Consider the following 27929-nt stretch of genomic DNA (forward strand, 5'->3'; position numbering starts at 1 on the left):
ATGACCCATGAACTGTCCATGACTTTTACTAAAAATACCCCTGACTAAATCATAGCCTTCATATTGCCTTCAAATACATCTCTGCAGTCACTTCTCTCCCTCATTCTCGCTACAAATTCCAATCTTGGGGCAGCTGCTGCTGCGGGGGTGGGGGGGGGGAGAAGGCGCCTCAGGGGGCTGCCACAGGGTGTGTGTGCACCAGTGTCACCAGCTGCCGGGAGCCACCGGACCAGCAGCTGCTCCAGCCGCCCCAGGAACCACTGCCGGGAGCTGCCAGAGCAGCAGCTGCTCTGGCCAACCCGGGGACTGCTGCTTGGGCAGTCCACAGGACCAGCTGCCTGGGGACCACTCGAACAGTAGCCAGTGCGGCTGGCCCCAAGCTGCTCCAGCAGTGGTCGGTGCAGCTGTCTGGGGGGCCACCCGAGTGGCTGGCTGCGGAGCCACTCCAGCAGTTAGAGGCAGCTCTAGCTTTTTGCTGCCCCAATCATGGCAGTCAGGCAGTCTTCGGTGGCATGCCTGCAGGAGGTCCCTGGTCCCGCGGATTCGGCGTACCTGCTGCCGAATTACCCGCCGAAGGCAGCCTGACTGCTGCCCTCGCAGGGACCAGCAGGGAGTCTCCCACGGGTTGCTGCCCCAGGCATGCACTTGGAGTGCTGGTGCCTGGAGCCGCCGCTGCCAGCAATGGCCGGTATGGCTGTCCATGGGGCCACCTGAGCAGCTGCCCCCTGAGCCAGCTGCTTGGGCTCCCCTGGGGTCAGCCACACTGGCTGCTTCAGAAGTCACTATGGTTGCGGAGCCCTATGACTGTATAGGTGAAAATGAGGAGCTTGAATTTGTTATGGTATGATAAGAAACAGGAAGGCACTGGAGAAGGGGGCTACAAGGTTGGCATGTTAGGAGAAAATAACTTTCAGAATAACTTTTTTTTTTTTTTTTAAAGTATACCACATTCTTGGGAGAATTCTCAGAGAAAACATTGTATGCCTCCTCCTCAACATCAACCTTTTTATGGTTCCTTACAAAAACTAATTAATCAATCCTCACATAGGAAGCAGGAAATAAGGGAGATTAAGTGACTTCCCCAAGGTAATATGGGCCCTGATCCTGCAATGAGAACCCTGGGAGCTTTCCCTTTCACCTGTGCAGAGCCCCAGTGACTTCAGTGGGACTTTGCGCTGTTCTCACACATGTCTTTAATTTTATACACTATGAAGAGTCCCAAAAGAAGTCAAAGGGCCTATTCAGAGTGTGGAAAGTTTAGCACATGTGTAGGTCTTTTCATGATTATGGCCTTGTTCACCATAGTTATTTGGGATATTTTCCTGTTCCGACAATACAATCTGAAAATGCAGTGACCTCTGTGGTTTAAGATAAATGTTTACTTATTGGTACTAGCCACTGTTATCTAAAATTGAAGACATTTAAATGTATGTACTCTGACAATACAGAAAAACAATTTTTTTTAACATAAGCTTTGTAAAATTTTATATAAATCTTTGTGTGGTATGTATGTGGGGTGTTGTTTGCTACAAACCAAGTGCACCAAACAATAATAAAAAACAAAAACACACACACACACACACACACACACAAACAAACAATCCAGCAGCTCAGCACACAAGCAACCCTACATTAACTGACAAATGAGCATGAAACGGGGTGGAAATGAGTAGTAAAGAATCAGGATTTCAGGTCGCCATGGGTATTTATTATCAACAGTACATAAACAATTTTAAAATGTTTGAAAATAATTTGCTAGTGTCCTTTTAAAAAACAAAAGGTAACACTAGTTTAATGGATTTGTGTCAGTTCCCTCTGTCCTTTGAATTAATACAGACTACAGCTTTGACCTAAATTTTCATCTCCTTTCTCTTTCTTGTGTAACAATTGGCACAGGTAGACCAAGCTCCAGTACTGAATAGATAAATCAATCTATGAGGAGAAAGGGAATAAGCAATGCAAACTGCTGTTGCCAGGTCAAATATACCCTTTAAAACTTATGTATCATGTCAGGTGCAACTGGTAAAACACTGACAGTTCACAACAGTTTAATGCATTTTGATCAGCATGCCAAACTTCAATCACATTACCAATTAGCCTTAAATATTTAACCAAGAATGTCAAGCAGTGATGAATTTAAGCTTTTCTATCGCCTTGGACTGAAACTAAAATGTAAAAGTAAAATCTTACGCTCACTCTTTGTAGGAAACAAAATTTCCAGGCCAAAAAATAAACCTGCAAGCATATTTGAGAATGTATTGGTCACAACAGGTCTGATTCTACCTACAAAAGAAATGCACTATAATAGAATGAAATGAAAACACCAAGATCTTGATACTCTGGCCCATCCCCTCCCCTTTTTCATCTCCTCACAGCAAATAGAAATGTTAAATCACAATATGAAAACAAATCTTATTTTTGAATGTTACAGGCACACAAATCAAAAAAACCTCTATAAATGTCCAGGGAGAAACCATCATTAGTTGTGTCAGACACTGTGAATTTAAAGTACCATTAGTACATGAGGGTTTTCAGGCAGACATGCTATGCATTTAGAACTCAAACACAAAATATTAGATTAAAATCTTGCCTGGACAGAGAAAAATAAAAGAGAGAAATGAAGCACTAAAATAAACAAACAAGAAGTGAAAAAGACCACAGATCCCACCTACATTAGGTTAAAACAACTGATTGTTGATATTTGCTTAAGTACTAATGAATTAGTATACTGTGTAGTCTATATATGTCATACTGTGCATAGAACAGAGATATACACATACACAGACAATTAAATAAAGAAGAATTAGAGGAAATTTCCCTACTTTGGTGTGCTTTATACTGCATTTACACTAGTAATTACAATACTAACTTGTTAATCACCAACAGTTTGCTCACAAGATACAAAATGATGACAGTCCCCACCATAAACCGCTTACAATCCGAATGACAGAAATATAGAAGATGAGATGCACCAGAAACCTACAGGAATAATCTGAGTTTCTTGCATGCACGCACACATGCAAACACTTCTATAAAGAGGGTGAAGGTCTAGCAAACCAGAATGGGGAATGCATTCCATGCTTATGGGAAAAAGGCACAGAAACAGGAGTGGCAGAAAGAGATGAACAAGCCTTGGAGACTGGCAATCCTGGCTAAGTGGAGGGGACATAAAGACCATTTGTATGAGATGAGCTCAGAGATGGACACTTGTCTTGAACATAGGTAACAAGAAGTTTAAAATCCATGTTGGGGAGCATGGGATGAGAGTGGAAACAAAGGATGAAGTGGTCTGATCAAAGGGCAAAAAAGATAAGTTTACTGTCTGCGTTTTGGATGGACAAGTGAAATGATAGATATGTCAGAGATTCCAGAGATGAGAAAGAGGGGGTGGGGAGGGGAAATGAAGATGGGAAATAATCAGCGCATGGATGAGTGTTTTCACTTTGGGGGCAGAGAGGAAAGGTTTGGATATGCCTTTGCTGTTTCCTGTTTGGTGACATAACTCAAGAAGAGTTATTCTCTTGGGCCTGGTTAGACTAGGATTTAAAGATGCCATGTCAGCATGTGCTAACTAACACTTGTAAAAGTCTAGTGGAGACAAGAAGAAAGAAACCAGCTCAGAACGTGTTAAAGGTCTTGTCTACATCAGACTCTTATCATGTAACACATGCTAACATCACACTATTAAATTCTAGTCTAGACAAAGTCTTGGTATTTTGGCCTAGCCAAAACCAGGATGTGGTGTAAATCTCACAAGAATTGCTGGACATCTGAGAGATATTTGGAAGTTGGGCTATGTAAGAAACAAGGATATATATATTGATAAGCATCTGCACTTCTGTATACTTATTCAAATTGAAACACGGAACCTATATGGAATCTCTGTAACCCCCTGGTAAAAAAGTAATACTTTTACAGACAACAACCATAACAGAGATCAATAAATAACCAAGCATTTTCAGAAGTGACCACTGATTTGGGTTGCCCCAGTTTTAGGGTGTCCAGACTGAGACACCTTAAAGGGGCCTGATTTTCAGAAAGTGCTGAGTATCCATCCAAAATCAATGGTCACTTTTCAAAATCTTGGGCAAATAAATAACTTGCATGTGTACTGTGCCTGTCATGTTGCAGAATGAAACTTTACAAAATGAGGGCCTAAAAAGAATAGACATAAAGTATCCCTTAACTTCCAGCTCCCTCTGGAATGAAACACAGTAACTATGTAAAAGCACATAGCTGTCCTAAACAAGGAGACAGAAACAGAAGTAAAACAAAACACTGTATCCAAGTTTAAAAAAAAAATAAAAGAGGCAGCAATTTTAATAGGCAATATGTGATTACCAGAGTTGAAATTTTGCCAAGACCCCATTAACACCCCACATCTTGTGTAAGTTATGGTGATATCTTTGTCTCTTCTAACAGATCATGCCTAATAGTGTTCCTTACCACAAGGCTGGGGCTTGGCTTCACTGCTCAGTCACAAAGAAGTGGGTCACTTTGGGCTTGTCTACACTAGAAAGGTTGCCATTTTAATTATACCAGTATGGTTAAGCAGCAAAACCAGTTTGGGAAGCCAAATAACCCACATCCCAAACCAATACAGCTATACTGGTATAACTTTACTCATGCAGACCAGACCTTAATGAGAAACAGCACCACTTCCTGAAATAGCCTGAGTGGTGACAGAAGCCTTTAGCTACAGAAATATTCACAAAAAAATGTAAAAATATCAGAGCATGTGCTCTTTCTATTTTGTCATATTGTCAGACTTTTCACTCAAATTCTGGAGCGAAGCATTCTGAAAGCTTCAAAATTCACTGAGGATGAAGGTCACTGAACCTGTGAATTCTGTGATTCATCAGCTGCAGATATCCAGACAGACCCAGTGCTGGTCTACGCTATAAAGTCAGGTCAGTTTAACTATATTGCTCAGGGCTGTGAAAAATTTCGACCCCTGGTGCATCGATTGCCACAGCATCGATCCCCGGTAAGTGGAGACATATTCTAATTCTCTGCTCATGTCACCCTTGGCTCCGTAGTAGGTCAGAGTGCCAGCTAGTGATTACCAGAACACAGGGTGCCATTGCTGCATGACGGGGTAGCAGAGGAACCAGCTTTGCTGACTCTACACCTGCTAGGGAGTTTCTCCTCATTTGTGCTGTCAAGGCAGTGAATTTGCCCCCATAACTTTTGGAGTTGGATTTTAATTACATTTTGGTCCTGAAGACTATTTCTCAGATAGGGCACTACGGAGTGCTAGACAGGCCAAAAAAAATGTAGGAAGACTTTTGAAATTACATCAGCATATAACCACAGTAGAATAGTGAAAATGAGGCCCCCAGTGCAATTAATATGTTCAGATTGCTCGAATAACGTGCATTTCCCCATACATACTGCTTTCATTTGTACTCTTCATAAGGTACTATAAACCCGAGTTAACCCTAGTGTCCTTTAATCTGAAGGAACATATCTATCATTGTTTGCAGACATGGTGTTGCCTATTTAACTATTGGGTACTCTCCAAGAGATCTTAGAGGATTATTTGAAAACAAGTGAAATAAGGTTTTAAAACAATTGTTCTTCTGTGCTTTTAATGTAATACAGTATGATGGTGTTATATACATATGAGATGCCAAACAAGAAAAGTATATTAAGATTTTACTATTGCTTGAAGGTTTGAAAACTTCAATCCATTTTGCTCCTCTATAACTTTATTGATTATTAATAAAAATTTTGAATATGAAAACTCGGAACTGATAATTGGTTCCCATGGCCGTAACTTCACTAATAAAAATGGCTTATGAACACAAAGCAAAAGAGAAGCAGACTGCGTATTTGCACAGCCTTGTAAATTATAAATGAGAAATGAGAGATTGCCTGAAAAGGAAAATGTATGACTTTCAATTGTTCCAATCTCAGAGCAAGTAGTGCAGACTAATACATAGTTCAACGCAAATTCTTTTCCCACCAAAGTAATATATTTTGAAAGACATGAACACATTTTCTTATGACAAATGTATTAATTATTTTCGTATATGAACATTGTCTTTTTTATTTATCATGTGAAACTCAAAGCCCATGTCAATCAGCTTTCTGTTTTCAAACTATTCCATTGATGAATAAAATGTTAAAATTTAGGATAAATGAATGACACTTTTTAGAGTTCAATGTATTCACTCCTGTCACTGCTTCAATATAAGGTTAAGGTTTTTATCAAAACAAGCTTTGCTCAGCTCTTCTGGAGTCCTGCCTAGTGTTTAAAGCCAAGCTGCTGTCCATCTGCCTCCTGTGGCATATCATGACAAGAAGCAGCAAGGAAATAATTTCAGAACGCAGCCTAAGTAAAACATAGCTAGTTGAGCACAGACTCAAATTGACCATCAAAGGGCAACAATAGTTCAAATACATTGCTTTCTGTACTAATTACTGGTTCAGGAAGTTACGCAGCCAAATTCCTTTTCTTTCATTAAATATGTTAAATGTTGCTCAGATTCAATGCTGTCTTCATCCTATGGCCCTCTGAATCCCAGCCTTTCAATTTCACTTCATATGTCAGAAAATATATATTTTATCTCCTCTTGAAAAAAAAAGTTTGGATTTGTTCCAGTTGAATGTCAAGGGAAAAAATATAATCCAGAAGGACAAAGCCACATAGAAATCCAAGATCATCAATGAACAAATGAACATTTAACTACATGGTAAACCCAACTGCGACCATACAACCATCAGCAGAGCTGCCTGGGGAGCATAAGAAGATATCAACTACTATACTATTACTAGACTATCATGGAAAGTCTGGGTACTGTTCCCACTAGTAGAGGAGAAGGCAACATTATGGCTACATCTACACTACAGCCGGGATCGACGCTCTGAGATTGATCTACTGGCAGTCGATTTAGTGGGTCTAGTGAAGACTGGCCAAATCGACAGCAGATCACTCTCCAGCCAACCCCTGTATTCTACCCATTATGAGAAGAGTAAGGTAAGTCGACAGGACAGTTTCTCCCGTCAACCACCCCTCCCCGCCCCGTGGTGTAGACCCCGCAGTAACTTGACCTAAGGTACATCGACTCCAGTTACGATATTCATGTAGCTGGAATTGTGTGCTTAGGTTGACTTACTGTGGTAGTGTAGATATAAGCCTGGTATACACTGGGGGCGGGGGGAAGAGAATCGATCTAAGATACGCAACTTCAGCTACGTGAATAACATAGCTGAAGATGACATACTTAGATCAACTTACTGTGGTGTCTTCACTGCGGTGAGTTGACTGTTGCCGCTCCCCCCATCGACTCCACCTGAGCCTCTCGTGGCGGTGGAGTATAGGAGTTGACGGGAGAGTGCTCGGGGGTCGATTTATCATGTCTAGATGATACCCATAGCCTATGTTATAAAGGGAGTGAAACCTTGTTATGGGATTGACATTGGTAGGCCTGAATTCATCTTTCAATTAACAGAACTGCAGGCATAAACCCCACACAAAGGAGTTGTGAACCCACCCAGGAGCTTTTGCTGAGTATTGTTTTGGGTTGGGTGTGTGTGGCGGAGGCGGAGGGAGGCAGAATACAAAGAAACTGAGAGGAGATAAAAAAGAATGAGAGTGGGAGACAGAGCACACCAGCGAACAGGAGCAGCTGAAAGCACTGTGGCTGACCCTGGAAGAAACATGGGAAGAGACTTTAGGATCAGAGGTGCAGGATGAAAAGAGCGCTCTTGGTAATATGAGCAAGAGCTGCTATTTGATTCCTTCTGAATTCAGAGACACAGGACTTTGCACATTCTTTATAAACAAACAAAACTGCATCAAAGAAATACCTGACTACACCTGGTTTCTACTCCCAACTGGACCACCCACAGACCCCAAACTTTGAGTAGCCACTTGGGTCAAAAGAGCCAACATTAGTGTCAAAGTGGGATCCAGTTTTGAAGGAGAAAAATCGTGAGACAGTATTCCTTTTGAACCAGAATGGCGCAAATGTGGTGGTGTTTGCAGAAATCATAGATGTTTCAATTTCTTTTGGCTAAGATTTAAAACAGGAGCTCAACACTCCACAAAAGAAACTAAAGCAGCATCTCCACATCCAGAAAGGGCTGAAGGTTGACTTAGGGTGGAGGTCAAAGCTCTGTTAGAGCAACAACTGCAAAGTGTCCAGACTGGTTGGGAAGCCCAGCTGCAGGGTAGAATGGCAAGGTGCATCAAAGAGGAGACCAGCAACCTGACTGCTGCAAACCAAAAGTTTTTCCATGAAGTAGTGGAGACCAGGCAAGCTTTAGCCAAAATGGGACTTGCTAACAGAGATGAGCTGCAGCAAGGACTTAAGCTCCAGAAAGAAATCAAAGCCTCACAGATCATCACTGCAGTAGGCAGATGCCTATATGAGGAATTGAGCCAGCCAGAGGACTTGTTAAGACCTGGCATTTACAAAAGTTTTCTACCCCTTTGTAGCACACAGAGGCCCAAAAGAGAAGAGGTTGGCCTGTTCTAGCTCTTGTGATGCAAAACCCCGCTATTTTTGAGACAACCTCCCTGGGAGGCTTATTGGCTCAATTCAACATTATAACTCAAATGAATGTCTGGGAAGATGGACAGAAAGCAGGGTTACTAGTAGCCTACTTAGGTGGCCCAGCTCTGATGGTGCTTCAGAACTTACCCCCAGAGAAGCGACAGAGTTATCCAGACCTGGTACAGGCCCTTGACATGTGGTTTGAAGCTAGCCATGAATATGAACTAGCCAAGGCACAGCTAAGAACTAGAGGGAGACGCAAAAAGACCACCACCTGAACTAGCAGAAGACCTGGAGAGACTTGTGCTCATGGCATACCCAGCTACAGCCAAGGCCTTCCAGAACAGAGTGGCAATGGACCAATTTATAGATGCTCAGTTGGATTAGAACTTGCACATCAAGATCGATGAAAGGAGGCCAAAGACACTTTGACAGGCTGTGGAATTTGCCACAGAACTTGAATCTTTGCTTGCAGTAGTTCACTGGAAGCAGCAGCTGCCACTGAGGAAGACAGAAGCTGATCAGATGGTGATCAGCTTCTATATCAAACATGAGCCCTGTATCAAATATGCATGAAGCAACAGGGTATTCTAACCTGGTTTGTGACTGCTCTGAATGATAGGAACACATGATAATTTGGTTTGTAAACAAGGCAAAATAAAGGAAAATGTTATGTTAACTGCTGGTATTGTGACAAAATGGGCCACAAAAGGAGGATTGTTAGAAATGTAACGTGGGCCAAGACAGTCTGTCTCAAGTATCTAATGAAAGCTTCTGCCCCAGTTCAGGAAATGGGGACACTGCACAAGCCGAAAGTCATCACTGAGAGTCAAAACTTGGAGATATAAAGCTCAGCCCCACAATTTTTGTTTAGATCTAGGCAGTTAGACAAAAATAATGGAAGTTCATCTATTCAGTGCATAAGAGGATCTGTGATGTGTTCAGGAATAATTGACCTGGGTTCATACATAACACCTATTAGACTGGAGATGCTAAAAAGGTTAGGGAAGAGAGTATCCAAAACTGAACTGCCTAATTGGTCTCAAATTGAGACAGTCACTGGGGCAAGAGCACCTGTCCAAAACCTGGATTTGCAAATTGGACTTTTGAAATTTGAGCAAGAGGTCTAAGTGGCTAAAATAGTAGATGAGCTAAGAACTATTTTGGATTTTATTACAGCTAAAAACTGTGTAATCAATGCCAGGAGAGGTGTTTTTCAAATTCAGTCTGTGGAAATTCCCTTTATGGCCCAGGTGAGACAAACGGTTTGTAGGCAACTGGTTTGCAGTAAGTGAACTCCTGCCTCCAGGGGAAGAAACCCTTCTAAGAGCTACAAGCTTTCGAGCAAGGCAAATATAGGGAGTGGTTGAAACCTGTTAAGACCCAGAGTCTCGAGGAATCTTAGCTGCTAATGGTCTTGTGGATCTGAAACAAAAACTGATCCCAATTCGTTTGATCAAATGTTTTTGATAAACAGAAAATAGTGAAAAAGGGAACTGCAGTTGTGGAATGAAATGGTGGATCTGGTAAAAAACTGATACAGAAGAAAACTACAAAGGAGAAGGGAGTGAAGGTATGCACCCAGAGTTTCTGTTGGACTCATTCCAGTGCAGAGCTGTACATTTAAATAGGGAATATCAGAACACTCAGACACTTTCTGGTTAGGAATCAGGTTGTACACCCAATCCAACAAAAATATAGGTTATGCTACACTGATCCATCATAAAATTGGTACTGGGGTAAACTGAGCCATTAAACAGGCACTTTACCCATTATCAGTGGCAAAAAGGGAAGCAGCACTACAAGCCATTGCAAAAATGGTTCACAAAGGCATAACGTACCCTTCAATCAGCCCCTGGGCCTCATCCAAAGTTCTGGTTAAGACAAAGGATGGCTGTACCAGATTCTGTGTGGACAATAAAAATTAAATGAAGTCACTTTAAAGGATTCTTATCCATTAATATGAATAGATGATACTCTGAACTCCGTAATTGGTTCAATCTGGCTTTCTAGATTAAAAGCGAGTATCAGCAAATGGAAGTGCGTCCAAAAGATAGGAGAAAAAACTGCTTTCACAGCAGAACAAGGTTTGTGGGAATTTAAAGTGATAGATTTTGGCTTGTGCGATGCACCAGCCACATATGAAAGGCTAATGGAGACATGGCATACCACTTTCAGCTTATCCATTATACCTAGATGATATCTTGGTGCATGCTAAAACATTTGAGCCTGAACTAAAACATGTATATAAATAGTCTGTGATCAACTGAAGATGGACAATTTGAAACTGATCCCAAATAAATGTGAGTTGTTCAAAAAAGAAGTAGTCTGCCTTGGGCACACAATAAGTGAGGAGGGAATTTCCACTACTAAAAAGAAAATTGAGGGTGTACTAAACTGGCCAACTCCCCTGACACTTACAGGTAGGCTGGCCATACATCCAGTTTTAAACGGGACAGCCCTGCTTTTCTAATGTTTGTTCCCCAACTCGTACTGAGACAAACGGGAGAGGGATAGCTCAGTGGTTTGAGCATTGGCCTGCCAAACCCAGGGCCATTTAGGGATCTGGGGCAAAAATCTGTCTGGGGATTGGTCCTGCTTTGAGCAGGGGGTTGGACTAGATGACCTCCTGAGGTCCCTTCCAACCCTGATATTCTATAAATTAGACGTGGGGCAGTGTGCTCTTCAAAAGGCACCCCCACACGACAGTACATATGAGGCCATGCCCAGGGGCCTTGGATCACGCCAATAGGAACAGGCCCACACTGTTCCTGGAAATACCAGAATATCTGGTATTCTGGGAATGTGAGAGTGGCCTACTTACTGATGTGCAGAATTTTACAGGACTCTGCTCCTATTGTAGAGGTTCATTTGTGGATTTATCTATATTGCAAAATCATTGCACAAGTTGTTGTGAGAAGGCAAAACCATTTCAGTGGTCAGCAGAAAGTGATGTAGCATTTTCAGAGTTAAAAATGCTCTGCTTACTGCTCCTGTATTGTCCTATCCATGTTTCAAAACTCCATTCATATTGGACACAGATGCTAGTGCTTGGTGACAGTATTAACACACAAACACAAAGAACTTCAGAGGGTGGTAGCTTATTAAACTTTTACTGTAAGTTCTCCCAAGAGAAATGATTGCACCACCTGAAGGTGGTTAAATCTATAGAATGATTTCATCACTACTTGTATGGGGAGAAGATTATGATAAGGACAGACCATATTTTCCTATATGACTCTTCATATTCAGAAATCCTGAGGGCCAGCTTGCCACGTGGATGGAGAAATGGCAGTACTACGATTTCACATCTAGCCATAAGCGTGGTAATGCTTGTCCAGACAGCCTTGTTGGGAAGCTATTTGCAAACACTACCCCAAGTAGGAGAGCAAGGAATTTGTTACTAAAAGGGATGGGTGTGTCTCTCTTTTCCTCTAATTTACGGAGGGGCCCATGTTCATGGTTCATCCACTGGAAGAATGGGAATGGGGACGAGGTATGGACCTCAGAGCAACTAAAAACTTCACAATGAGAGGATCTTGATATCAGGATAGTGTATGACTATTTGGACTCCGTAGAAATCTTACAATACAAAATTTAAAGAGTTTACACCTTTGCTAGGGAAAATTTGAGGACAGCCTCTGACAAAATGAAAAGGCTATATGATGTAAGGTCATATGGGGAAACTTTAAAAAGAGGGGACCTGGTCTGGCTCCACAATCCTAGAAGAAAGAAGGGAGGAACTCTCAACTAGATAAATCTTGGGAGGGGCCCTATAGACCCAAATAAAAGATAAAAGATGTTGTGTATGGGATTTAGTGAGTCCCAGGACTAAACCCAAAGTTATCCATAAGAATCATTTGAAAGGGTATCAGAGGGACAGAATTTTAGCTCGGCTGCCCCCTGAATCTGAGAATGTGGAAGTTGAGGATGGAGAAGTTGTTACAGAACTGAATTCCCAATTAGGAAAGAATGGTCAGAGTGTAAATCCAGGTAGAAAAAAAGACACAGAGACTTAGGTGGGAATAAAATTTTTGTGAGTTGGTGATATGAAAACAGGAAGACACTGCACAAATGTAAATAATTAACCTTGTATCACTTTAAATTTATTTTCTTTTCTTTCTGTTTGGGATGGATTTTGGGTGTCACTGTTTTGGGCTTCATTGGAATGATGGGTAATGCTGAGATGGTGCTGGTGTTATAAACTGGATGAAACCTTGCTGTGGAATTGAGGTTGATAGGTGTAAACTCACCTTTCAATTAACACAACTGTAAGCGTAAACTCTATCCATGAAAAAAGTAGTGTGTGAACCTGCTCAGGAGCTTTGCTGAGTGATGTTTTGGGTGGTACAGGTGTGGGGGAAGACAGAGCAGAGACAGTGGAGGTATGTCTACCCTACAAATGCTACAGCAGCACAGCTATGGCACTGCAGCTGTGCCACTATAGCACCACAGTGTAGATGCTTCCTGTACTGACAGAAGGGATTTTTCCATCAATGTCGTTAATCTGCTTCTCTAAGAGACAATATCTAGATCTACAGAAGAATTCTTCCTCAACATACACAAGTCCACACTGGGGGTTAGTTTGTTACTCAGGGCATGAAATTTTTCGCAGCTCTGAAAGATGTAGCGAGGTCAGTCTAATTTTTAAGTGTGGACCAGACTTCAGGGGAGAGAGAGAAAGACTGCACATGAGCATGTGTGAGAAAGAGCAGCTGAAAGCATGTCTGACCCTGGCAGAAACCTGTGGAGAGGTTCCTGATTCAGAGGAGCAGGCAGCAAAGAGTGTTCTGGTGCTGTTTCTTGCTATTTGATTCTTTTCGCATTCAGAGACACAGGACTCTGTACATTCTTTGTAAATAAACAAATCTTCAAAAAAAAAATACATGACTACCATCTATTTTTACTCCCCTGCAGGGCCCCAAACTTTGACTATCCACTTGGGTCAAAAGGGGCAACATAATAAAGGGGAAAGATCACTGTATTACTAAAAATCTACGTGACAAATATACCTACCCTCTATCCTTGAATAAAAGTTCAGACTGTATTGAAATGCTTGGAACATTGAGAAACAAGTACAGGACAAAATGAAATGTTGAAATTTGAATATAACCTTATGTTCATAAAGTAGTACAGTACAGTATAGACCACAGGGAGACCCACAGAGGGGAAGCCAAACCTGAGGAGTTCAGTGGAGCTCAGACAGCATGTATGATCCTGTGTAAAATATCTATACAATCTACTGAGAGCAGCATCACAGATGGATAGAGCTTAATTTTGTGGGGAGAGATTAGAAGAGCACCATTATTTTTTGTCCTCTTTTACCCCTGTGTAGCTCAGTGGAAATCACACTACAATAACCCAATACAGAAGTGACAAAGGACGGCACATCTTCCTATCTCACCTAGTGACATCCCATACATGAACAAGATGGGTAACAGAGCACAAGCCTGTGGCAATATTCATAATGAGAGTAATACACTTGAAATGAAAGGATCTTTCAGAGAATGGGGAATGCCATCATCATTGCAGACTGGCTGATGAAGGGATTTATTATTAGAGTTCGAAGCCAGATTTTACTGCCATTGAGGAGGTATGGGCAGTATTGTCTCCTTCAGCACTGCCTGGTGACATAATGAGAGAACAGTAATTCTGTGAATCTGGCCCACAGCCATACTCAAGAAACAAATCAACGTTCATAATATTTTTTTGAAAATGTCTTAAATTTCAACCCACTAATGTCTACAATTTAATTTTCTGGAGTTCAATTGGAATTGTTTTAAACTGCTGTCTTTTACTATTAGATGTACAAAAAAATGTACAAGACAAAAACAAAACTTGACAAAAAGCAATCCTACAAAAGTTTAGTTCAGACCCAGTACCCTCTGGGAACCCATTAAGGCTAGTGCTATAAACTAATATTTTGTTATATTGTGATTTTATGCTATATGGAGAATGAAAATCAATGCACTTTGTCAATACATCATGGTCTCTAAGCCAAGTAGTATGTACCTCCCCTCTGCCCGCATGTCTACATGCAACTCCTGTTACTTTTAATAGGAGTGCAGGTACATAAAAACCAAAATTATGCCCTCTCCATAAAGGGTGCTGAAGGCCCTTGGCACAATGAAACCACTGCTGTTCTGATAAACGCATTTGAGTTTGGGCTACCTGCGCCAAGACAGGATGTGCAGCCCATGTGCCACCAAATCTAGTTTTATGTGGATTTCTGGTGCATCTATATGCAGCATCTCCAAGGGGAACAGGAAGAGGAAGGGATCAGAGGATCTAATATAACAAGAGCCTGATATGTACAAATGTTGAGCACCTTAAATTCCAGATGAAGTCAATGGTAGCTGTGGGTGTTCAAAACCTCTGAAAATCAAGTCCTAAGGGCCTGATCCAAAGCCTTTAAAGTAAATAGGAGTGTTTCTATTGGCTTCAAAAGGATATGGATTATGCCCTGAATGATTTGCCTAAGATTATATATACAAGTCTGTGTCAGAGCTGGGAATTGAACTCTCCTGATTCCCAGCCCATTGTTTTAAACACAAACCCATCCATTCCATCCTTTCTTCATGTTAATATAGGGCCACATCTAAAACACTGGGCCTGATTCTCCACAGCCTTGTACCTTGTGTAGTCATATAAATTTGTGCAGACTTCTGCATTGCAATTCTGATTTGGTATCATTTCATACCTACATTACACATTAAGTGATCACAGAAGGTGCAAGGCAGTGATGAATCAGGCCGTGTACTTAAACATGCCAAATATTCAAATCCTGGTCACTTCATGATATTAACATTTGGATTGTACAAAAATATAATGTATTAATTAAGTGAGAAGAAGATTTATATTCCCTGTTGTAAGAATCTTTGAAAGGACCTTCCCCAATTTAGCTGCTCTGCAATTTTTCTGTAGGGGATCATATCAAAGAGCGAGTAACCTTTTCTAACCTGACACATGGGAAGCTCTGACTTAAATAATTGGTATTTCTCTTTAGTTTTGTGCATAGTAGAAACAGAGGCACTTGAGGTTGACATCTAATATACCTGAAGTAATTCTGAGTTTCAAACACAGCCAAGCAGCAATCATTAAATGTCATGGGTTATTAGTTTGAAATGGTTTACAATAGACAAAAAGACCTACCTCAGGGTAAGGGTCAACTGTTGTTCCTTTGACTTCACCAAGTCTCCTACTTTAAAAGTAGCCAAGCCCAGAAAGTTTCGCTACAAAACACAGGGGAAAGAGAGAGAAAGGAGGATATCATCATTAATTTCTGAAGTTTTAATCGTTTCATTTTCAGCCCCATGCCTACAAATCTGTCTTTTGTAGCAAGAGAAATTTTAAATTGGAACCCACTAGCTTGATGTATTATCCCGTAGAATACTTTCATACAGCAGTGACACCATTATCAATAATTTGGTAAGCTCAGATTTTACAGACAGGAGCCCATCTTTTTCATTAAAAACAATCAGACTGACAATCTGACAAATAGCAGGCTGTAAAATGTACACCTGCAGGAAAAGTTTCATTTAGTTTGAAGGTTTTCCTCCTATTCAAGTGATTTCTGTATCACAACAAATGTTAAATCTTTAGTGTTTTACCAATGTTGTTCTTGCTAGTTCCTCAAACCCTTAGGCATTATCATCTTTGAACTCGAGATATTAATGTATTTGCTTGCTGGAGTTATTTTTATGTTGGGCTCAATACAAGTTATTAATAGAAACGCTGTATTTTCTGAGTATATAGCAATGTTTGTAAGCACGTTTCCTTGGGTATTTCCAATCTAGAGTGGACCAATTTTATTCCAGTACAAATAAAGAGAAATATACTCATCCAGCTACATTTTCTAAATTTCTGTTGACCTGCTATGCTATATGTTGTCTTTCTGCCAATGTCAGCCTTTGCATAATTTCCTTGAGGATGCAAAACATTTTTTCATTTTCTCAAGAGAACTTTTTACCCTCTCTCAATACCTCTGCTGCTCAGCACTAAAACTTCACTTTACCAGTTGTACAACAGAGTTCTTCTTACCCTAAGGACAATGAGCATGGAAAGAAAATAACCTAAAACTTTCTTCCATGAAGGTTTTTTGAAAAATACACTGGAAGTTGATGTGAATAAGTTACAGATATTTTCATTAAGTCACATCAACTATGCAAATAACTTCAACAAATAAGCAGGTTTTTTTGCATAATATTAATTTTATTCTTTATTCCTTTTGTAAGGCTAACAAAAATGAAAGGTCTAACACCAAAATCAATGTGCTTGCAGATGACAAAACCCAGGTATAGGATCTGAGCTTGGTCACGTGCTCTCAGGGTCAGCCCGGGCCATATGGAGGTAGCACATTCAGCCATTGGAAAATGGAGAGCAACATGTGTTTCAGTTGAGCTGCTCAGCCGCAGTATGACACCACCTGGTAAGAGTTCTATCCTGCCTTCCTTTAGTAGGGCCAGTCTGAATCAGGGCCTTGGAATTTTCGAATGTGGCCTCCAAATTTAGTGCTCAGACAGGCTTTTAGGCACATAAAATGCATAGCTGGGAACCTAAGTGCCAATTTAAATGCCCAGATGTAGAGCCCTACAATTGGCTTCCAAGTTTAAAAAGCTGAGTCCTCAGTATGGCCAAGCTCAAAGCCTCCTACGGGCTCATGTTGATATCCATGTAATGATTCAATTTCCATCCCTGGCTGCACAGTTAGGCAGGAAGGGAAGGAAGAAGGGAGGCAGTGTACAACATACAAGCCAAGAGAAAGAGAAAAGGTGCCAAGGAGGCAGGCTGAGGGGAGGAGTAGACGAAAAGGAGGAAGTAAAGAAGAGGCAGACTGGAGACATGAGATAGAAACAGACTGGGTAAAATAGTATGATTATGTAACTAAAGACTGTGCTGTGTCTTCACTGCCAAAAAGGTGCGTTTTTAAGTGACTCACCTATCTCACTGTAAAATCCTAGCAGAGACAAGGGAGAGGTAGTTTTTACCTCGGTGAAACTATCTGAGGTTAATATATCTCCCACAATGCCTTGTTTCTGCTAAGATTTTACAGCACGATAGGTAACATGTTCGCTATCTCACTGTAAAAACACACCTTTTGGCACAGAAGACATAGCCTGTATCATAATATGTACACATAAGAGAGAACAATTAAGATTGCTCATACAACCTTCATTCTGGCATTTCGTAACTTTTGAGTGCTTGACTATGCAATCTTAACATTCCTTTGCATTTTTATATGCAATTTGGATGGTAAACTTTGTGTTCTTGTAGAGTGCCAATTATAACAGGACTGATCTCGGTCGGGGCCTCTAGGTGCTACTGCAATACACATTAATAGTGCAATTCCTTATATGAACTGAAGAGGGGAGAAACAAACATTTTGCCCATTTTTGGTGGCCCCTCACAAGGCCCTACACTACTGCAAAGTCTCATAGCCTCATGAATTAGCCTTGTGTCATCAGATGTTTGGCTGTGTTTTCTTTGTGTGCTGTCCCAGCTCTGCACAGATAGTTGGCACAGGAGACCTCAATTGAACTGCCCAATGACCACAAGATCTGTTAAGGTACAAAGGCGCCTGGCCAGATTTGTCGATAAAGCATGGTAATAGAACCTGGCAGACTCTACGAGGATACTAAGACATGTATGCCTGTGACAATAGACACAGCTCAGTGAATGGCAGGACTTTCCATTATTCTCTAGGCTGGCCAAAGGGTTAAAGCGAGGTATCCCAACATTTATAGACTGAGACAAACAACTTATGTATCACCTTACATGTTTCATGATGTTTGTTACCTCCCCTTGTACTTGCCTTCTGATGTTTCAGACAAAACATTCCTATTCACCACCTGTCTTTGTTCTTTTACTCCTGATGGTTGACAAAATATCACTATTCATCACTTTTGTCAAACCATTTTATTGTGTGCTAGGATGAGGTGTTCTTGTGCTGGCCTGCTGGAAAGTGTTTACATATTCAGTGTGTTGCAGCAATGCTATCAATACTGGTGCCGAGTTCATGAACCAGTCACTGACAAGCAGGCAAACAGCTGCTTTTGCCAGGACGTGACTGTTGCTAATGGCATAACTCACTGACTTTTGTTCAGGCCTCAGGCTTTGCACCAGGCCCATGCTTCAGGCTCTCTCTACAACATCTTGGTTCTCAGATCTCATAGGACACTGCTTAATACAATATAACTGTCCAGATTCCAAAACATTTTTTCTGTTTCATATTCTTAAATTCATTTAAAAATACCTTCAAAATAATAATAAAAAATGTTGTATGGCCCAGTGATCTGATGGAAATGGGTTACCCGGCCTTGCAACAGGCCTAAAATTTGAAAGAGTGCCTTGTGGCTAGCTATGGCACTGACCAGGAGTTAGGTCAGCATAGCTACGTCACTCAGAAATGTGGATTTTTCACAACCCGGACCAATGTAGCTATGTTGACCAGGCCTTAGACTCCTTTTTCTGATGTGCCAACTTTACCCTGGGCCCTAAATTGCCATGACAATTTACAAACCAATCCAATTTTGCATGTGTTGTTTAGAGAGGTTTGAAAATTGAGCTTTAAACAACCTTAATTATAGAATAGCTAATGCTCCTCCATAATTTTGCTAGTGCTGGTGAGACACTTGTGATAATAAATTATGAGAGATTTGTGTTGAATTATTTGATTAATAAACTTAATCACTTACCTAGCCAAAGAAAAAAGGAAGAAAGAAAAACATGTCTGCAATGGCCCTGTGAAAGGCTGAAATATAGATTGCTCACTGAGATTTAACTCTGCTGCCATATTGCACATTTTCCAAATGCATACTGTTGGAACTATGCCAGGGATGATCCCTGGTAGTTCAAGGACCTCAGCACCTCAGGATAAAAACCAACTTAAAAACTTTCCGGTCCATAATCTGCTGTCTGCCCCAGCTCTTGTTTTGCCATCAGTCAGAAACAGGCATGTTTTATACATGTTTTGACTCCAGGCAGTAAGAGCAGAAAGCAGCCAAAGCAGGCACTGCGGCACGTGGGGAAGGGGGTAAAATGGGGTCTAGCCAGAGCTACCCTTCCCTCCAGCATGCCACTGGACCCAGTGTTGTACAGAGGAGATGGGTGTCACTATGGGAGCACTGAGACTCAAACATTGACTCTCTTCCCCCAGCTACCTGGCCTTAGGTGCAGAGAGGACCCAGCCAGAGACTGCAGCAGGAAGGAGCAGAAGCTGCCAAAGCTGAGATCTTTGGAGAATGTTCAACAGTTTTGACTAGAGATTCTCTGTCTTGTGCTGATTGGCTGTTTGCTCCAACCCTCTCCCTCCCTCACAGCCTCTTCACCTCAGCTTCACTTACACTGGCCACTCTTGCTCTCCTTTTCTCTGTCTTGTCCTCCTCATTCCCTTTCCCTTAACTTTTCTTTCTATTTAGCTTATCCACATGCTAAGTAAACTCACCCCTCGAAAGCATCATGCAACTAAAATGACATGTGGTACCATCACATTGTTCACTCTGCTTATGTATTATACCCATTCCATTCCCGTCCTCCCCCCCGCCCTACTGTGTCTGTCTTGTCTATTTATATTGTAAGCTCTTTGGGGCAGGAACCATCTACTACTCTGGGTTTGTACAGAGCCTAGCACAATGGGGCACCATTTTTGGTTGCCTATTAGGCACTACTGTAATAAACATGATTCATTTATATGAGAAGTGGGTAAGGTCACATGATGGAAGGGCAGACAAAGAGAAAGGGGAAGCTCGGGGGAGTCTCCCCTCAACTTCTGAATTTCAGTGCTGGATAGAGCAGGAAACAAACTGGAACCAGCATAATTTGCTAGCATGGATTTATTATTATATATACATATCACCATCACAGATGAATTTGATACTGTACATGTCCCAATCTAAATTAGGCCAGTACCACAATGGACTCTTTAAATATTATCAATGTCACTTCTTATTCAGACTCCAAATACAGCTGCTATGGCAGTGCTGATTGACCTTCCACCAAGCTCTGTATCTAACCCAGACTGCTTGAAAGGCACTAGCAGAGACCCTAGAAAACTGGACTGGCCTCAGCATAAAAATCCTCCTTAAGGAAAAATCCTGAAGTTTAGAGTTAAGGAGTAAATGCACTAGAATCCATCAATCTCTGAGTGTATTGCTCCTGTCACGATCCTCTATTAATTTAACCCAACTCCTAATGCAAAGTAAGTTTATTAGCTGCCTAGCTAACAGAAATTACTTACCCCGACATCTGTTCTTGGCTCCTTGTGTTCAGACAGGACACGGGTGCGGACCTGGGAAAAACAAATCAGTTGTGGGTTTGGTATTCCATGAAAGGGAAATAAGAGAGACATGCTTATGGATTTATTTCCATTGCTTTCTACTCTTTTTTTTGGCTGGTGCCAATCCAGTCAGTTTCTAAACACTATTTTCTTTTAATAATTTACCACTTCAACTTTTTTGGCATCCTGCCAAAGTCCTATTTCTGAAAACCTATTTATCATTCTGAAACTTCCTGATTCTCCACAGGAGAGGGGACTATGCTCAACTGCTCCTTTCATAACTTCAGACCCTTACTGAAATGACTGTTAGGTTATAAAATAACTCACAGCCTCTTTACCTAGAGTCACTCTCAGGAACCAACATTCTTCAAACAGAAGAATGACTTATGGATATAACAGGGTGGATTATATTGCAGATTCTCCTACAAAAGTCCACACATTCATGCATATACACTTATAAACACTTCCCCTACGTATGTATCTATCTCAGGAGTTTTCTACACCCTAACTCTGACTGGTTTAACTAAGGGTATTTTTTAAACCAGTTTAGTTAAACCAGTGCAAGTCTGTGTGTAGATACTCTTATCAGAGTTTAAAAGGAGCTTATTTGATTGTTCCAAAGTGGGTAAACACTTAAATAGACATTGGGCCTGAGAGACAGAGGGAAGAATGACTTTGTAGTCCAGTGTTTTAGGCACCCAGCCAGAAGGTGGGAGACACAGGGTCCAGTTCCCTCCTCTAATCCTTATTCACAGTTGAACTTAAACAGGAGAGACTGAGGCAGTCCCACATCAGAATATCCCATACTTCAATGGTTAGAGCACTCTCCTGAGAAGTGGGAGATCACTGTTCAAATCTCTTCCCCTTCCCCACCCCGACACAGAGGGGGGAATGGAACCTAGTGAGTGCTCTAACCACTGGGCTCATAGTTACTGTGTAATGTGGGCACCACCACCACCTCCTGCTGCGAGATTCTGAATGAGACCTGATCTGGTAGGTGGCCTCTGGGCACACCTACTGGATCAGGCAACTCAGGTAGATGAATATCTATCTGCTCCCGGTCATAAGTTGCTCTGGGGCTTAGGCAAGAGGTAGGCATCCAGATGCCTACAGGAAGGCAACAGAGCACAGACGCAGAAACGTAGGCACAGAGGAAACTTTGACCATGAAAAATTAGGCATCAAGTGAGTTTAAGTGCCTACAGAGTTCACAGTGGAACCAAAACTGGTGCCTAACTCTGGGGTTTAGGTGCCTTAGTACTTTTGTGGATCAGGGTCACCCAGTTAGGGGACAGCCTGATACCCTGCACCTGTCTCCTCCCCATAAGCCCTTTGAGGTCATCTGTGCACCTAAGCATTCATGGAAGGCACAGACCCTGCACTCCTTCTAAGAATCGGTTCTCTAGTTGTCCCTGGCCTTTTACAGGATGCAGCTTCCTTGTATCAATGACTACTCTTCATTTCCCCAGCAAAGACCAAGGAAAATCTGGCCTAATATTTATTTTTATAATCTGTTTTCCAAACACTGATAATTGTTTGTAGGTACTTTTAGCATGTATGTAATTTTCTTCTGCGTAACCTTAGAATAAAGTTGAAACTCAGTAATGTCTTTCTTATGTTGGCATTTGTCATAAAACAGAACTCACTCACCCTTTAACCCCTGCCCCCCCCCCCGGTTTATCTGTTAGTTTAAATATGAGATAAGGTTTAAGGAGCAATTTCCTTAAAGGTGCCCAGAGTTTGGAGTGAGGAAACATTTCTCTTCTCAGGCAGTTATTGTGCAATGATTTTCACAGTAAGAAGAATATTTCCTTCACAAAAGCCTGGAGACAGCAAGAAAATTTTACATTTCACCCACTGAAGGACCAATCATCTGGTCCACATTACGAATATATGGATATTCTTTTGGATAGTATTAGATATTCCTGTGTATTCCTCCAGTTAAGAGTTCAGAGGAATATTGCTTCTATGCAGACCACTTATTCCTACTTTTCACATAAAAAGTTAATATTTAAAATTTAGAGTAGTTATAAACACTGCATATTTTACAAGTGAAAATACATTAATGTCACTTTCTCCTAAGGCATGTTTCACTTAACATACTGGGACAAGAGTATAACATGTTTCTTTAAAAAAAAATAAAAAAAATAAATAAAAAATTGTACCCTTGACATGCAAAGGAGTGGCTAGAGTTAGTATGCATTTTTAACAAAATAAATCTGTGAAAGCTGATAACTAAAAAGTAACATCTGGCCCAGAGTTGCAGTGATGTAAGCCCTTTTCTTATTAAAATGATTATAAGCAATTTCTTTAAGTAATATGAGTAAACAATTTGTTTAAGAACTACTGCACAAACTATCCCTACTTCACTTATGTCTATGGAGTTGTTTGCATCCAGACTCCTGTTCAGCAAAACTTTCAAGTTATTTTTAATTTTAAGCATATGCATAAGTCCTGTTAAAACTGAAGTCCACTGATTCGCTGAATTGAAGTCCTTGGGCACCAATGAAAAAACTAACTAGATGGTCAGTTCTGCAGAGTACTGAGTGTCCTCTACTCTCACAGAAGTCAATACGAGTGGAGAGGTCTCACACTTCACAGGAGGTACTCAGAACCTTGCAAGACTGCACCCATATTCTACTGTATATTGCCCCAATTCAGGAGAGCAGCACTCTCCTGGATAGAGAATCTTTCCTGGATCAGGACCTATATGAAGCTGGAATGGAGGAAATGTATAAAACAGCAAACCTATGGTGCAGACTTCTGTGTGGTAAAAATACCCAATTTCATATGCAGTGAATTAATAAAATGAGGGAAACAATTTCTGTTGAGCTGAAGAACTGCAAAAGAACAACTTTAATTTAAGTAAACCTTGAGAGATTAGTTAGAAAAATTATTCACAAACTTTGTCACTTTGAGTTGCTTTTTGATTCAGCCATGTTCACACACTTTTTTTTTTACACCACTTTAGAGTGAATATGCAAACAAATTTTTGTTAGGACTAATGCCAGAGAACAGCTCCCTTTTGTGTAAATGTCTGTATTTACTAAGATTACATGTAAATATAGATATTTATCAGGGCTGGTCAAAAAAATTTTAGTTAAACGGTTCTTTGAATGAAAAACTGAGTTACCAACTGAATGAATTTTACTGTGAAAAGTCTCTTTTCTATGGAAATTTTCAGTTTTTTGTCAAACTGGACACCCGAAAACTGAAATATTTTGATTCAGATATTCCACAGTGCCTTATGGGAGTCATAGTTGGGTTGCCTAGTGTACCCATTCTCCTATCTGCGTTGGGCTCCCCACCTGGATATCATCTCCCATGAGGCACTGCTTTGCCTTGACAAGAGGACAGACCAGGATACATCAGAGAGATGTGGTCCAACCAGGGAGGCCAGTCTACAAAGGAAAATGAGAGCATGAGGCATCTTAATTACAACCTCAATGAGACACCGTAAAGGCATTTTGCAGTTCAACTATTCTGGGTTTTGGTCAAAATACTTTTTTTTTTTTAAATTATTATTTGCCAAAAAGTCAAAATGTTCCACCAAGAACAGGACCCATTTTTCAACCTGTTCTTTTATTTATGCCTTGGCTCAACCTCTCTCTTTTTTTTTTTAAATGAAGTTTTGGACAACAGGAAATAGAAACAATAACATGTGACCCAATTGGACTTCACAAACAACAATAGTAAATAGTCAAACAGTCAAAACAAAAGAGTGATATTCAAACAACCCACAGGCTGAAATATATTTACATAAAGTGTTCAGAAAATAATTATAAATAACCGACACATTAGTCAAAGTCTCTAGATAATTTGCAAACAGGACGAAAAGGTAATTCATCAGATTAACTATTCACTATGAATAGTTCACCCAGCTCTAGACCCAAGTCATGATAAAAAATGAAACACAGTATTAAAAAGAATTTTGAAAAGCAAATAATCTCAGTACTTTTCATAACTAAACAAAATACTGTTCCTTTTTGCATTTCATTATAAATAGGATCATTAGGGCAATTCTATTTTTTTACAACTAAAGATAAACTTGAATCTCAGATACACAATACACTATCAGAGGGTGTTTTCTTTCCCCTATTTTGCTCTTTGCTTTTGAGAGTAAAATCTGACCCATCAAGGAGTTTGTTTGCTCTGGTCTGAAACAAGATGAAGCAAGCCTTGAACAAATTACTTTCTTACCCTCGGAGAGGATATGTTTTTTTCAAGACAGCAGAAAAGGTAAGCATGCAGCGCAGTTCTCTGACTTGTACTCGCCCTGTGGATGAACGAAGGCATTGCAACTGTCACTATTACAAATTAGGAAGACCAGGTGGGTGAGGTAATATCTTTTATTAGACAAGGCTCACCCACCTCGCCTCTCTAATATTCTGGGACCGACATGGCTACAATAACACTGAAACTAGTACAAATATTCATTAGAAATTTTAATCTCTTTACCACACATACACAGCACAGATCACACACAAAGAATCAGTATTAACATTAGAACATTTCTAGTGCACGTACCACCGAATTATCTAAGTGCCATATTTCTCCATGCATAATAAGTTACGTAGTTTTTCAGCTATCCTTCCTGTAGTCCTTTACCAAGATGTAAAAGACAGTATTGTATTATTAAACAGGGCGTTTATTTTTGTTATTCACGGCACACTACTTCACATCTACACTATATGTAGGAGATCAGATGACTGAGCCATTATCATTACCAACACCTCCTTGGTCCCATTAAAGAATTAGCATGATTAAAAAATAAGACACTTTTTATTCTTACACCTTTTAACATATTATAGGCAATTGAATCAAAAGTGCATTTCTTTTCTTATTTGAATATTTCATGCCTGACCTAAGTTCAAGCCTCTCTTCATTTCAGTTTATAACTGACAGCTTGGTTTGTATATAGTGTATTTCTCTCTTATTATTTATCAATTAAAGTTATATTAACAGGCTAGATTTAGCTCTGTTACATCAATGTAAATCTTGAGTAACTCCACTGGCTTCCAAAGTGGCTCATAGTACTTATTACTCTGAATTGCACATGTATTATACTGTTCAAACCTTCTGTTATGTGCTCCAGCCATCTCAGAGTAAGCAGATTTTTGCCACATGTAGATATTATGAGAATACATCATGAGGTGAGGCAAAGTAAGATAGACCACTGAAATATTCCTTGGTAAGGTGATCTACAGTCTTGGCTATGCTAGCCTTTTGCGAGAAGTTTCCCACTGACGGTAGCATCAGCATCCCATTTTATCTGGACCTGCTCTGAGACAGCACCTTTTCCATGCAGGCACCCTTTCTGCACTAGTAATTCCCTCTACCGACATTTTATCTGGGGAGTGCAGGCACTGAACACAGAGCCAGCAGTACTAGCCTCTACAGAAGGTGCAGGTGGGGGAGCGACCATAATCATGCCCCCCTAACCACAGCAGAGCTTGCCAGTGATGGAGGAGAATACAGGCTGTATCCTCCCTTAGGGTGTCAGAGTTGATGCTTCAGTGAAGTCAACCAGAATCCCACTTCAAGTTCTTGCTGCAGTGCAGCAACTCTACATACCCCTTTCCTACATCTGTAAAACGCTGTGCAAACCAATTGTGGGATATAAGTAATAAGTAATACTACTACTGCCATGAATAGACCAAAATGTAATTGCCATAATAAATGTGGTAGAAAGAATAAGATTGCTGGAGGGTGTAGAGTTGGCCCAGGTATCAAACGCCAAGTAATCTTCACTTGTACATGGAAGGGGTCTGGGGTTAATAAAGATAAATGGTCAAGTGCCATAAACGTCAGTATCAAAGATAAGAAGCGACAAAGAGTCCTGTGGCACCTTATAGACTAAAAGACATATTGGAGCATGAGCTTTCGTGGGTGAATACCTACTTCGTTGACACCATCAGCTCAGGATTAAACAAAGACTGTGAATGGCTAGCCAACTACAAAACCAGTTTCTCCTCCCTTGGTGTTCACACCTCAACTGCTAGAAGAGGGCCTCATCCTCCCTGATTGAACTAACCTCGTTATCTCTAGACTGATTCTTGCCTGCATATTTATACCTGCCTCTGGAAATTTCCACTACATGCATCCAACAAAGTGGGTATTCATCCACGAAAGCTTATGCTCCAATACGTCTGTTAGTCTATAAGGTGCCACAGGACTCTTTGTCGCTTTTTACATATCCAGACTAACACGGCCACCCCTCTGAGTATCAGAGATGTTAGTTCTTATGATCAGGAAGAGATATAACATGGTGAAGAAAAGGTGGCAGAACTCAGCAACACTGTATGTCTCCTGTTGATCAGTTTTATAAAACTTTAGTATTTCTGGTTCAAGGTTAGTAACTGAAATCCAAGTCTTGAAACTATAGATAATGATATCACACTTTTTAGAAAAACAAAAAAGGACCATTCTGGAGATATTAGTGATTAATTTCCCCTAAAACTATGGTAAGATTTTGGAGGTTGTAACTTACTGCATGACTGCTGGCAGTGCCTGGCGCAACTTAAATTGTTCAGATTTGTACATTAATTATGCAGCATTCACCAGCTCATTAACTTTAACATAATAGGCCCCCTTCTCGTATATTTTGTAGATTTATTTTTAAAAGAAGGTATTCATGAAACAACAAACAGATCCAAGAGTATGTCCTCTTTAGTTAGAAGATTAACCCTTTACTGGACAGTTTAAATGACATAACCTCAGGCAGCAAAGACAGTCAGGCACACACTTGTTTATGGAACAGGAGACATGGTTCTAATATAAAATTTAATACCCAACAAATGGGAAACAAGAAAACAGAACTTACAGGATTTCCATCCTACCACAATGCCCTGGCACAAGCTGGAATATGTGCCTGCTCTTGTCTGGATTGGGTTACACCAAGGGCTACAATTTAAAAAAAGATTAAATTTATGTACCTGAAGTGCCCAAATGAAAGGACACAGCTGAACACTTTTACTAGGTGGTGTTTAAAGCTCAGATTGTGGCTTCTCTTATGGAGTAGGGGTAAAGTAAGGCAATTTCCTCCCTACTTCTGCCCGCCATCCCCACCCACTGTATTAGCCTGCTAAATCGTGGACAGAATTGCTCCTCTTCTAAAGAGCAATTTGCAAGCGAGAATGGGGTGAGCGAGGA

The 27929-nt window shown here is 40.7% G+C and overlaps 1 protein-coding gene across 11 annotated transcripts in view; it reads right to left on the minus strand.

The window, feature by feature from the left end:
* INPP4B (inositol polyphosphate-4-phosphatase type II B) overlaps positions 1-27929 on the minus strand; it is a 554905-nt gene that overhangs the window by 244955 nt on the left and 282021 nt on the right. For all 11 annotated transcript variants that reach the window (XM_039539756.1, XM_039539755.1, XM_039539753.1 and 8 more), the window contains 2 exons: positions 20740-20790; positions 15657-15736 (listed from right to left, as the gene is read on the minus strand). In XM_039539756.1, coding sequence (XP_039395690.1) covers positions 15657-15736; positions 20740-20790 — 131 coding nt within the window. The remainder of the gene's footprint in view (positions 1-15656; positions 15737-20739; positions 20791-27929) is intronic.

The sequence above is a fragment of the Mauremys reevesii genome, linkage group 5 (assembly GCF_016161935.1).
Source record: "Mauremys reevesii isolate NIE-2019 linkage group 5, ASM1616193v1, whole genome shotgun sequence".
Classification (NCBI taxonomy): domain Eukaryota; kingdom Metazoa; phylum Chordata; order Testudines; family Geoemydidae; genus Mauremys; species Mauremys reevesii.